Here is a 14,330-nt window from a genome sequence, read left to right as displayed (position 1 = left end):
TTTATTTGAGGAAGGAGTGAAAGAGACAGAGAAAGAGCCACACATGCAGGGGAGTAGGACAAGGAAGGGCAGAGGGAAAGGGAGAAGCAGGCTCCCCGCTAAGCAGGCAGCCTGATGTGCGGCTTGATCCTGGGATCATGACCTGAACTGAAGGCATTTGTTTAACCAACTGAGCCACTGAGGTACCCCATAGTGTTTTAAAAATTTTTTTAAATTGATGATTATTTCTTCCCATTGTCATCAGTCATCCTCAAATCAAGAAAATAGTCTCCAGTTTTTTCCTCTACAAGTTTATTTATATTTAGCATTTATGTGATCCTTCTCAAATTAATTTTTATGTATGGTATGAGGGTAGGGGTTGAAGTTCCTTTTTACCCATGTGGAAACCTAGTTATTTCAGCACTGTTAAGAAAAAAATGACTTTCCCTTTCCCCACTGGATCACTTTGTTGTATGTTAAAATCAAATAATGGTATTTGGGTTGATCTATTTCGAGGCTCTCTATCCTGTTCCATCTATCGATATGTTAATCCGTAAGCTGGCACCACACTGTCTTGATTACTGTAGCTATTTAATAAATCTTGAGGTCCAAGATTATGAATCTTCCAAATTTGCTCATTTTTTCTAAGAAGATGGATTTAGATATTCTAGATTTACCAAATTTCCATGTACATTTTTGAATAAGCTTCACAGTTTGGGCAGGGAGCCTGTTGGGATTGTACTGAGACAATATTGGGGATGGTCAACCGCATTAAAATACTGAATCTTTCAATTCATGAATATAGTAATATATTCTCATTTCATTCCATTTTTGTTGTTGTTGTTGTTGTTCTCAGCAGTGTTCTTTGGTTTTTAGTGCAGAGGTCTTGTACATCTTTTGTTAAATTTATTCCCAAGAATTTTGGGTATTTTAATGCCAATGTAAGTGGAATTTTTAAGAATTTCATTTTCTAACTTTCTGCTGCTGGAATATGAATATGCAGTTGAATTTCTATATTAACATTGTAGGAAGCTGGGTTCACTTACTAGTTGTTGTAGTTGCTTTTAAAGATTTCTTGGAATCTAAAAGCATTTGTATGTAAAAAAAATAATTTCTATAAATAGTGAGTTTTCCTTTTCTCCAATTTTTATGTTTTTGTTGTCATATTGCAATGGCTAGGACCTCCAGTACAATAATAAAGATGCTACAGAAAAGTCTTTAGTATTTCACCATTAATTTTGTTTGCTGTAGGTGTTCATAGATTCTCTACTGGTCTAAGGATGTTTTCTCTGTTTCTAGTTTGCTGAGAGTAATTTTATCATGAATGGATGTAAAATTTATCAGATGCATTTTCAATATTTACTGAAATAACTATATGGTTTTTCCCTTTATTATTTAATATATTGAATTCCATTCATGGGATTTTGAATATTACGTCTTTCTTATGTTCCTGGGATAAACTCTATTCGGTCATGGACCATCATCCTTTTTATCTATAGTTGGATTCAGTGTCCATGAGGACTGCTGGTTTGTCTTGTTTTTGTTTTCATTTCTTTTTTTGTTCCCTCTTGCTTTGGTTTTCTTGTGACTTTGCTTTTTGTTTTGTCTTTATCTGATGTTAGTTTTAGGGCTATGCTAGCATCATAAAATAAGGTGGGAAGAGTTCCCTCCTTCCCTAATTGTTGAAAGACTTTGTGTGAGTTTGGTGTCAAAGTTGCATGAAGAAATGTTTTTGACCTACAGTTTTGAATCAGCATTTCGGGGGAGACATAACGTAGTCAAATGGTCTAGGTAAGAGGACTTCTTGCCATTCACCTATTTGGACTCTTTGATTTCTGCTTTCTTCCTGTTAGTTCACTCCCTGATCACCTCTGGAACATCCTTCCTGATGCTTTGGTCTCAGGGAGGCATAATCATTTCTTGGCTCCCTCTTTTGACCAGCAGAGATGGTGCGGAACTGCATAGATGAAAGCCTTCTCCTTTTTACAAGTACTCGCTCAAGGTGCTCCAAGAAGAGTTCTCCTATCTCCCAATAGCTATGAACATCTCCCTCCCTGCATTCCCCCCCTCCCCCAGATCAGCTCTCTCATAGCTAATGACACTTTCTGGGCAGGTCTTGCTGATAATCTCATCCTGAGTTTCGTCCTGACTCTACCGTGTTCTGGACTTGGAGCCTTCGCAGGTCACCTTTTCTGTCTGGGTGTCAGAAGGCTCATCTGTACTTGGGTGGCTCGAATTCATTAGTTGGGGGCCACTCTGACATGTCCTGGTTCTCTCTTTCTAGAAACTTATTGTTAACAGGGACTCTGTGTAACTACAATATTTCATCTCACTGATGAAAATGACAGGGAGATCTTCCCTAAGAGGATCGATGTGTCAGTGCCTGACCTCTAAAAAAGGAGGTTCAGAAAAACCTAAACTCATGCTGGGTGCTCCATGAGTCCCTATCTTTTCTCTCCCTGTGCGACCCCAGCATGATGGTTCCTGGCAACGCCGCGGGGGTGGCCAAGCAGTTCCTGCGCTGCATCTTCCATCAGCTGGCCCCCAACGGCATCTTCCCACAGCTGTTCCAGAGCACTATCAAAGGTAATTCCTCCACGGGGAATCCAGCTACCACAAACGTGCCCGCTTGCTGAAGCCCAAACACCACTAAATCTGACTGTTGACTTTCCAGATGGGACTTTTTTACGGACCTTAGCCACATCTCTGATGGACTTCAATGAACTGAGCTCTATTGCTGCTCTCAGTCAGCTCCTGGAGGTAGGTTCGCTTTGAGGACACCTCTAAGCCCCGCCCTTCCTGAAGTCACGGCTGAGGAATTAATTCAGTCATTTAATTTAAAAACTAAATTTATGTTACATACAAAGATGTCAAATTCATCTCAAATAATTTAAATGCTTAAAATTAATTTGAAATAAAAGTTGCCAATGCACAGAAGTGTGTCCATGGGATATGGCTGTTTTGTGTGGATTTACTATTTATTTAAAGCTTCTGGACACCCTCAGCTCAGGGGTGGATAGGCAACTGCTAAGCACACTCACTTCCGTTGAACATTCAGGCTCTCAGAAGTTGCTGTGGGTAGAGCGGCGCACAGTGTATCACGAGACTTGGAATCAAGTCTCAGCTTCCTGCTTATTTCTTGTATCATGAGGATTGGATTCGAGTCCTGCATCTTTGTTCCATCACGAGACTTGAATTCAATTCTCGGGTCCACTGCTTATTCGTTGTGTCACAATGCTTGGGTTCATATATTTGTTCCCATGCTTATTATCTCTGTCACTTGGCTTGGAGGGTTGACAGGTGGCCCTAGAGACTTTCCTGCTTCTGTAGTCATTATGCTCAGGCTTTGGCCAGCAGAGTTTCCAGCAAGCATCATTCATTGTGTGTTCTTAGCCACTAACCACGCTAACTGCAAATCCTTAAAAGATGTTCCTTATTTCTTGCTCGCATTTCTCCTTCTCTCACGGAATTAAAGGTCACAATTTTTCCCAAGTGTGTCTGAATTTGTTGATTCTTCTCTGTACTCTTCCTGCCAATTACAATGAATAGCCTGTGTAGACACACGACACATGTTTAAACCGTGAATATGTGATTTTTAAGACTGATCTTCGACAAACAGCTATCTGAATCCCCACATTGTTTCAGCAGTTGATTGCCTATGCTTTTGTGTTTTTAGGGTCTAAATAACAAAAAGAATTTACCAGCAGGGGGTGCTATGATACGCTGTTTGGAAAACATTGCTACCTTCATGGAAGCTTTGCCCATGGATTCGCCTAGCAGCCTCTGGACCACCATCAGCAACCAGTTTCAGACATTTTTTGCCAAGTTGCCTTGTGTCTTGCCCTTGAAGGTAAGCTGAGTCCGGGATTTCAATTTCGATTAGGATCTTACGTTTTGCCAACCATCTGCTCAGAAAGATTCAGTGTTTGATAAAGGGCTTACAGAATCTCTGTTAGGCACCAAGGACAGAGTACTATGTAGGTTGTGCTCTCGAAATGGTACAAACCTACAGCAGTATGCAGTAGGCATTTTGACACAGTGATTTCATGTTTTTCAGTTCATTTAAAAAAATTAGATATTAGTAGATTATGGAAATATTTCTCAATAAATGTCTAAGTAAATAAAAGCATAGTTTTGTCTAAAAGGAGGCTAGACATACAATGTAAAGCTAAGTTTCAGAGAACTATTTAAAGGGAGGTGACTGTTTATGTGTTTGTGAATAAAGTACTTAAAAGACCAAGTTGATACTGTATTTCTGTGTGGCTGCTTTACCATCACCAGCCCCCCACTGGAGCCACCCTACCATCCTCCAAGAATACACATGAATTACCTAGCTGTGAATCTGGTAACCTAAGGAACATTTTCAACATGAGCCCATTGAATGCAAAAGCAGAACTCTATACTATAAAAGCTGGAAGAGACCTATAAAAACTATCCCATTCCAATGCCCCCATTTTCCAGATTGGGGGGGCTGCAAATTCAGAGAGGTGATGGCGTTGTGAGGATTAAAACTCAAGTCTCTTGACTCCTGGTTCAGTATCTGTTCCACTGACAGACTCCTAGAATCCTTCTATGGTAGGGGTAAATTGAAGGCATTCAGTGCGTGGTAGGGAGAAAGGAGGTGACTGGTAGTGGCTATTTCTATGTCTCTGAGCCTCATTTGCTCCACAAGCTTTTTACGCTTTATGCAGATTGCAGAAATAATCAACTCACAATAAAATCAATCACTTGTTGATCTGACGAGTGAAGTTACATGTTGGCAGCACTATTTCTGAAATGAGTATTGCGTGTACGAAAAATGTTTTATAAAGACGAACCACCCTTGATAATGCCCTTTTTCAAATTAGCAAATTTGGAATATATGATCCCAAAATAAGGTCTGTAAGGGTACTTCAGGGACCCTTAGCTTGATGTGTGCTGTTTTCTTGGAGTTTAAAGTTCCCACGAAAAGCGGGAATACTGAGATCTTTACCGTCTCTCACATCCTGTGGTCGTGTCTGCTTGCCAAGCTTGAGTCGATGAATAAATCCAAAGAAAGAGGTTTAGCACTGTACTTAGAAACCGTGTATGTATATAGATACCATACATATACCTGCAGGAAATCAAGTGATGCATTTTTAACATGGCCCCATAGAACCTCCCTCCAACCAAGAGCCACTCAGGGCTACTCACTGCTTAACGCTACATACTTGGAGAGAAGATAGGTTAGGCATGGCAATTTCAAATGCCTATAGGTGGATGCTAGAACCAAAATGTTTAACTTTTATATTAAGTTAAATATTTAACTTGATCACTGGCCAGTTGGAACCCTTGTCGCCACCAAACAACTGGTAAGCCTCATTTGTGACTATCAGTCCTGCCCATAGGGACCTTGACTGCAAGGTTAATGAGTGGAGTGATTTAAGATAATACAGAGAACCAAGACCCTTGAGAAACGGGAAGCACCAGTCCCTTCTAACGAGTCTGCGTCTAACGAGTCCCTTCTAACATGTGCTACAACCCGCCACCCAGTTGTCGTGTGGTAATGCAGGCCTACTATTGCTCTCTTCCCATGGTTTTGAAGATGATATTTCCTGATTTTTAAAATACCGTGGGGACCCTACAAACAGCCAGTCTTCAGCCCCTGCTTTAAAGCAATGTAAATGTCACATGAACTCTGGCGGGTATTGAACAGATTAAATAGACCAATAGTACGCTTACAAGCTACCTGTAAAAAGCTTTCAGAATTCATGTAAAAACTGGCCCTGCTAGATCCAATCTGGGCACTGCCTCTGATCGTCTTCTGCTTTGTTTTTACTCTCTGGGGAAAGCAGGGAGCCGTTGAAAAGCCTTCTGTGGTTTGTTCTCATCAGTTCAGAGAACTGGCTCTCAGTCTGCAGTGTGGGTCAGTGTTCCGGCAGGACTTGCTGAAAGCAGGATTGCTGGGCCTGATACTGAGAGTTTCTGATGCACTGGGAGTTTAGCCTGAGGATCTGCGTTCTCTCACAAATTTCTAAGTAATTCAAGCTGCGAGATCACCAGCTATACTTGGAGAACCACTGGCTTAATTTGCTATCTTCAAAAGTTAGTATGATGCACAGCTACAGAGAATCAACTATAACCTGCTATTGTGATATGTTTACAATGTTAAATAATATTGCTTATTTTTGTTGTAACATTCCCCCTGCCCCGCCACCACCACCAGTACATTCAATTTAAAAAGTACATTTGATGTAGAATGTTGCCCACATACAACTCTAACAGATTTGAGAGGCATAATTTTTTTCTTGTAGAAGTTTTACTGCTTTTTTTTTTTTTTGAAGGTTTTTGTCATGTCTTTCAGTAGCAAAGGAAGGGCAGATGAGACTGGTTTTTATTTGGACTAATAAGCCTGATGGTTTTAAATAGATCTGAGTAGTTTTTTTTCCCCCTGGAACATGGCCTTTGATAAATTAGTGTATCTCTTTAGAGTTGGACATAGTTGATATCCACTTACCCATTTATCTGTCAGTCTGTCCATCCATTCATCCATCCATCCATCATCCATACATCCATCTGTTCAATTCTTTATCCATCTCTCTGTCTGATTTAATTTTAAGAATATATCTGAGAAATAATTTAGGTGCTATGCTTAATTATTTAGTTATTTAAATTATTTAATTAACAGTTTAATTAAGTTTTTTTTAACCTGAGAATGATTTTTTCAACATCAATATATGACATAGAAAACTAAGGAGGCAGCTATATTTGAGACCTTTTTCCCCCTAAAATAAAGGCTTATAAAAAATACATGAAGCAAAAGATATATTAAGAAGGGTACTGGGGCGCCTGGGTGGCTCGGTGGGTTGAAGCCTCTGCCTTCAGCTCAGGTCATGATCCCAGGGTCCTGGGATCAAGCCCCACCTCGGGCTCTCTGCTCTGCAGGGAACCTGCTTCCTCTCCTCTCTCTGCTTGCTTCTCTGCCTACTTGTGATTTCTCTCTCTCTGTCAAATAAATAAAATCTTTAAAAAAAAAAAAAGAAGGGTACTGACTTTTACTCTCTTCATATTTGTTCACAGTGTTCTTTAGATTCCAGCTTGAGAATTATGATTTGCCTCTTGAAGATACCCTCTACCAATGCCACAAGGGTATGTATTGTATGTTCCAGAAAAACAACCCATTGCTTATTTTGTTATTTTTTAACCTAAAAACACAGACATGTAGTAATACTGAAGAAATAGTTACTGTGTACTGAATGTTTCACTTTCGAACATGGTGAAAGTGTCTAGTATGAAGAGTTCTAATACATCACAATCTCATTTTTACAATCGGCCCTCTTTGTCCTGGGCTGTGGTCACCAGTCCGTCCTCTATGATCTAGGTGATCCTTCCAAACACAGACTTTCCTGCCCTGGTTCCTTGCTTAAACATCTTTGATCGCCTCTCATTTCTTTTAGGAGAGTGTCCAAATTCCTTAATGTGGCATAAAGAAGGGACTTCATTAATTTGCCGGCCTACCTTTCTAATGTCGGCTTTGGCTACTTGTCCCCTCCCCCATGCCTCCTGCCTTCTTCTGGAATCATCCTCATTATCATCAAAACAACACCCGCTGTTTGTTGAGCACTTACCATATGGCAGGCATTATGCTAACTGCTTTATGTTTATAATCTTATTTAATTTCATATTTCCTTGCCTTGGCTTCGGCCATTTCCTCTGCCTGAAATGCTTTATGCTTTTGTTGCTGAGGTGAACTCTTTCTCATTCTTCCAGATGAGAATCTGAATCCCATTTAAATTAAAAAAGTGAATTGGAATGCTCTGAAGCAACTTTCTCCTATGTCAGACCCCACAATACTTGATAGAGCTCTCTATACTAACACTTACGTTGTATGAAAGTCTCCCCAGTGAGACTGTGAGCTTCATGAAGGCCAGCTCTGCGTTTCATTCACCTCATTCTTGGGCTGTGTTATATACAGTGTTTCTGGGCTGTGTTATATACAACGATGTAATAGTCTGTATAGCAGTAGCTTATAACTGCTAGTTCAATACCAAGAAGCCACATCCCCAATAACTTTATACCTTGACGGTGCTTTCATAAATGAATAGTTTATGCAGGAAAGTTGCAAAGAGATCATTTGGTTTAATTTGATCATTTAAAGCTAAGGACACAGGCTCAGAGAGATGCATTGTCTTGGCCAAGATTACACAGCTCGTTAGTGGAAGGTTTGACACTTGAACATAGATCCTTTGACTCCAAGTTCCCTGATTTTTCTGTTGTACCATATTGCCCCATCACTATGTTGCTTTGCTGGATAGAAGAACAAGTTTCTATCTGGGTGTGAATCCAGGTTCCTTTTTTAGATGAATAAAGATACATTATATAACCAACTGGAGATACAGTCCTGTCACCATTCATCCATCATCAATATTTCAAGGCAACAGTGTTTATATAAAACAAAGAATACTAAATCAGCAGTACTATTTCAAAGGGTTCCTTTAAGAGTTTTTATATAGAAAGTGCTACACAGGTTTCTGTTGGGAATAGAAACAACAACAACAAAAAGAATTCTTATTCTTGGGCCAACTAACATGGAACAAGTTCATTTTTGGATCAGTAAGGAAAAAGCACCTCCCCCCAACTTTCATATCCTTTGATTTAATCATTCTTTTTCTGGGATATCTTCTAAGGAAGAAAATGAAAATACAAATTTCAGACAAAACATATTTATTGGAATGTTATTTATAATGAAATGTGACATTTGTGGCTATTAAAATGGATGATTATGAAGAACTAAATCGTTTTGGAGATTTCTTAGGTTAACAATGAAATTGACAAAATGTAGGATTGCATATGCACATAATTTCAACGAGGTAAACTGGAGTGCAGCAGGAAGGGAGATATGTAAAGTGCTATCACGAGGTGGTGGGGTGACAGACTTTTACTTCCTTATCTGTACTTTCCTGTAGAGCCAACCTTTGCACGCTGAGCATGTTTACTTTTATAATCCAGACCATCAGGACTGCGGAGGTTGAGAAGTAGTGGAAATCATGGCATGGAAGTCTTTTGGAGCCCAATTAAAATTCTGTCTTCCTTAAAGAGCAGTTCTGCCTTTGGAAAATTGCCCTGGAATTTGGATTTGAATTCTATTCAAGAGCAGTATGGCCTTAGGCGAGCTCCAGAGTTTGATGCAGGTCAGAGGGAGCACTCACTGCCTCCAAGTGCTTTACCTACATTACCTCCCCGATTGCCCACAGCAACACTAATGAGGTGGAGGTCCTGCCTAGCCTTGTTTTTACAGAGGAGAGAACTAAGTGTGGAGAGACTGAATCACTTATTCCAGGTCACTGAGAGCTAGAGTTTGAAAATAATTGTGTGGAATCATGAGCTTGTGTCATTAACTGTTATAACAAACTGTCTCTCCAGGATTGTCATAAGAAATTTGAACAAGATAAACTATATAAAAGCACCCAGCTCTGCCTGACACTTAGTAGGTGCTCAATAAATGTTTCTAAATGACTTTAGAGAGCAGATGGATCTAAAACTGATCCTTTATGGGTGGGATTCAGATGGAGAAACCAAAGCTGGACCTTCGTGATAAACACTGGCAGGAAGCTGGGTCGGGATAAGTTTTATCTAAGCTAATTGTGCTTCGGACTTACATGCAGGATGGTTTGTGCTGTTGAACAGAGATGACAGGTTTTGGAGGAGCTGGATGGAGGAGCCCATTGATACCTACAGATTCTGAGAAATAGAATGGAAAGTCCTCATACAAATCTCACAGCGTCTTGATTGCTCGGGGTGGACATGAGGTTAGGATTGACGGTGATAAGGTTTATAAAGGATGCCACCTGGGAAAATGGATTTCTTTTTGGAGCAATAAAATGATTAAATCTTGCTTTTTAAGGCATTGAAGGCCCGGTTCTGTTCTTGTTAGACCAACAGAGTTGCTTCATAACTACCAGGAAGCAGATTTTAAATGAAAGAATGATCCCATTAGTTAAAGTACCAGAAGATTTTAAGACATTTTTTTTTAATGAAAGAATCAACAATTGATTTTATTTGGCCCCAATCTCATTGCAGAGTCTGTTGGAGCCATTTTCAAAACTGCTCAGCTTTGTGATTCAGAACTCTGTCTTCACTCTGGCCTACCTGGTGGAGGTGTGTGGTCTTTGTTACCGAGCTTTCACAAAGGTAAGCTTGCCTACATGTTTGTTCCCTGGAAACTGGAAACTGTCAGGAACATTGTTTCTAAACAATGTCAATGCTTGTTAGGTTAATCCTGTCAGTATAGTTAAACCTGAGCAGTTTACTGAGGTCTAATAAGTATCATTGGAATATATATATATATATATATATATATATATATATATATATATATATTTGTATATTGGAATATATATATATATATTTGCATAGAGCGTTTCCATATATATATATATATAGTACCTCACATATGCACATTTGGAGAAATGAGGGTCATATGATTTAGAAGAGAAGAGATATTGTAAATGAAATGAGCAGGTGGTCTAAATGACCTCTGAAGGTCCTTTTCAAGTTCACCATCTCGTGATTAGTGGGCAAGCCATCACGGCATGTCATTTTCATACCCAAAGTAGAAAAATATCAGCCTGTCATTTGTAAAATCCCTTAGAGTGCTCCTTAATTCTCATCACTTGTCTGTCTCCCCAGTTCTGGGTTTTTGGCCTCTGAGATTGTAATCTCATCTTTTGTCATCTTGCCTTCATAATGGTTTCTCTATTGCATTATCTTTCGTCTCCCCTGGCCCACTACTGAGGAAGTGGAAAAGTACTGCTTGCCCCATGCACATAGCAGCCTTGTTGGAGCTGGGAGACGCTATCCTTATGGAAAGGCAGGGCCAACTGGGAGCGTCTCTGTCCTTAAAAACAGTATGCGATGTTCCTCTTCCAATTTCCAGATGTTCCAACTTTATTTTCGGTGGGGTCCTCTCCTGTTGTTCCTCCTTGAACATTCAGAATATTCCTTTACTCATGCTGTCCACTTGTATAAGCCTTTTATTTTCCCCCATTAAAAAAAAAATCTAATTTTATATTAAGGCTTTCATTCTATTTAAAACACTCTTGTCTTTTTTCTTATGATCCTGTGTCCATTCTACCATGTTAAGTGTTCCATGATAATCCTCTCTTTAGTCTTTCTGATTAGAAATTATTACTTTTCCCGGAACAATATGTTTTCTAAGTATCCAAAAAATAAGCATTTTTTCTTCTTTCAAATCTTTACTGAAAAGAACTTACTTCTTTTTGTTGTTGTTGTTCATTTACAACAATAGATCAGTACACAGTAGATCAAGGCACAGTATCAGAAACAATGAAGACATACACGAATTCAATGAAAAGAAGTCATTTTATTTCTTAATTTTCTTTATGCTTGGTGTATTTAAATTATACCTTTTTTAGAGGAAAAACCATAATAAGTGTGTGCTTCCCATGCTGTGCACTACAAAGATTGATTACAGAGGACCTCCATTATTTTGAAGTCAAGATATTCCTAGTTTAGAACACTCATCATACATTAAGCGCCTTCCTAACCAGTCATCATGTTAGTGGCCTCCTGACTTGCTCTTGCCGTCTACCCATTCCCAGTCGTCCAACTCCAACGACTATTTTTGGTAGGAAGCTTACGTCTTGGAGTCTTTCCATCTTCTTCATGGGCAATGGGAAGCTATTGGAAATAGTTTAAGAAAGAACACTGTCTAATTGAGCCTTCTCCATTATTTAATCAAGAGAAAAGGCATGGAAAAGTAAGGGCTTTGGAGAATTTTCTTCCTGGCAATCTGGCCGTCTAGATAGTTGAAAACTGTCTCACCTGAAAGGATAGAAATGCTGGACAAAATGTAATGAACATGATTGTAAAAGTGAAAGGTACAAAATTGGAGAAGAAATTGAGAACCAGAGTGGTAAGCATATAAGCTGATACCGTAGCAGTCTTGAGGTGGGGGAGTTACTTGTCTTAGGAGCTTAGTGGCTCAAGTTTTGTTGCTTAGATTTGCATATATCTAATTTTATTTATTTATTTTTAGTTGAGTTATACATTTTTAGTTTATTTATTTTAGTTTATTTACATTTATTTTAATCAACATACAATGTTATGTTAATTTCAGGTGTACACCATATTGATTGAACAATTGAACAATTCTATACATTACTTAATGCTTAAATATATCTGTCATCATACAACGTCATTACAATAACATCATCACAATTACAACAACAATATTATTATTTTTTTTAAGATTTATTTATTTATTTATTTGACAGAGAGAGATGACAAGCAGGCAGAGAGGCAGGCAGAGAGAGAGGAGGAAGCAGGCTCCCTGCTGAGCAGAGAGTCCGATGTGGGGCTCGATCCCAGGACCCTGGGATCATGACCTGAGCCGAAGGCAGCGGCTGAGCCACCCAGGCGCCCCCAACAACAATATTATTGACTCTATTCTCCATGCTGCACTTTTCATCTTATTACTTATTTATATAACTGGAAATTTATATCTTTTAATCTCCTTTATCTGTTTCATTCATCCCCTCACCCTTCTCCACTCTGGCAACCAGCAGTTTGTTCTCCGTATTTTAGAGTCTGTTTTTTGATTGTTTTGTTTTTCATATTCCACATATAAGGGAAATTATGTGGCACTTGGTATTTCTGCCCGACATGTTTCACTTAGCCTAAAACCCTTTAGTTCTATCTGTGTTGTCTCAAATGGCAAGATTCCATTTTTTTCATGGCTGAGTAATATTCCAATGTGTATGTGTCCATCTTGTTTATTCAGTCATTTATCAGTGGACACTTGTGTTGCTCCATATCTTGCCTAGTGTAAATAATACTGCACTAAATATAAGGGTACATATATCTTTTTGAATTAGTGTTTTTGTTTTCTTTGGGTAAATACCCAGTAGTGGAATTACTGGATTTTATGGTATTTCTATTTTTAATTTTTTGAGGAAATACCATACTCTGTTCCACAGTGTCTGCACCAATTATCCTCAGTGGCTTGTGATTTGAAGCCCACACAGAGAAGGTCTTGGGACTGTTTCAGGCTTGGAGCTGGCTCTGAGTCATCCCCAGTAGAAAGTCAGAACCCTTGAAAGGGTATACATTTAGTAAAAGGGTGATTTGGAAAGAATATATTCCTATATAGAGGTGACGAAGAATGGAATCTAAGCCTAGGAACCTAGAAAGATTTATAGTTTCCTTTGAGAATTAGTAACATGAACCTATCTTTGAACATATTTAGAGTGTGAATTTAAGATACTTACGTACTCTGTGAGCCCCCAGAATGAAAAGTCAAATAACATTGGTACAGAGCAGGTAATAGCATTGGAGTGTTTGGTAGAAGTAAGCTCAAAACCTATCCTCAAACCACTGTGGATGGGTATGACTTCAGTCTAGACCTAACACAATTTCCAGAATTACAGTCTTGATGAACACGAATTTACAAACTAAAATTATAAAACACATAAAGAAATAATCCACCATGAGCTAGAGTAGAAATGAATCCAATAATCTAATAATCACAATGAATATAAGGAATTTTTGGATTTTTAAAAAAGATTTATTTATTTTAGAGAGAGTGAGAGAGAGGCAGGGGGAGAGGAGCAGAGGGAAAGAAAGAGATTCTTAAGCAGATCCCATGCTGAGCACAGAGCCCATCTCAGGGCTCAGTCTCAAGACACTGAGATCATGACCTGAGCTGAAACCAAGAGTCAGAGGCTTAGCTACTTGAGTCACCCAGATGTCCCAGGAATTTTTGGATTTGATTTTTAAAATCCAGCTATGTGTTATTTATAAGAGATACCTCTAAAACACATCTAAAGACACTGTTGAAAGTGTGAAAGAAAAATAGTTTAAAAATATACCAGGCAAATACTAATTAAAATAAAGCTGAAACCAGTAAACAGAATCCAAGTTAAAAAGTATTTCTATAAAAAATGTTGCCCTGTATTGATAAAAGGAACAATTCTTTAGAAAAATGTGACTGTTCTAAAACTTGTACAGTTAATAATACAGGCTTAATATATATAAACAAAAAATGAATAGAATTACAAAGAGAAGTTGTCAAATTCATACTCATAATGGGAGATTTTTGACACATCTCTTTCAGTAATTAATAGATCAAGCAGATAAAAAATGAATAGATTTGAACAATGTAAGGAGCAAATTGAATCCAATAGACATATAAAGAATCTTGAATTCTCCCGTTTGAGAATGTATTTTAGAAAGAACATATACAAAGTAGCTGTACCAGCTTGCATTCCCACCAACAGTGTAAGAGGGTTCCCCTTTCTCCACATTCTCTCCCGCATTTGTTGTTTTTGCCTTGTCAATTTTTGCCATTGTAACTGGTGTAAAGTGGTATCTCA

At 38.6% G+C, this 14,330-nt stretch overlaps 1 protein-coding gene across 17 annotated transcripts in view; it reads left to right on the top strand.

Annotated features, from left to right (window-relative positions):
* The window catches only part of UNC79 (unc-79 homolog, NALCN channel complex subunit), a 239,117-nt gene that overhangs the window by 185,236 nt on the left and 39,551 nt on the right, over positions 1-14,330 (top strand). For all 17 annotated transcript variants that reach the window (XM_082733281.1, XM_082733285.1, XM_082733276.1 and 14 more), the window contains 5 exons: positions 2,453-2,565; positions 2,654-2,739; positions 3,656-3,829; positions 7,018-7,086; positions 10,018-10,128. In XM_082733281.1, coding sequence (XP_082589407.1) covers positions 2,453-2,565; positions 2,654-2,739; positions 3,656-3,829; positions 7,018-7,086; positions 10,018-10,128 — 553 coding nt within the window. The remainder of the gene's footprint in view (positions 1-2,452; positions 2,566-2,653; positions 2,740-3,655; positions 3,830-7,017; positions 7,087-10,017; positions 10,129-14,330) is intronic.

Source organism: Mustela nivalis (genome assembly GCF_964662115.1).
Source record: "Mustela nivalis genome assembly, chromosome: 6".
NCBI lineage: Eukaryota > Metazoa > Chordata > Mammalia > Carnivora > Mustelidae > Mustela > Mustela nivalis.
The sequence above is the reverse complement of the archived record's forward strand: the minus strand, read 5'-3'. Positions and strand labels throughout refer to the sequence as shown.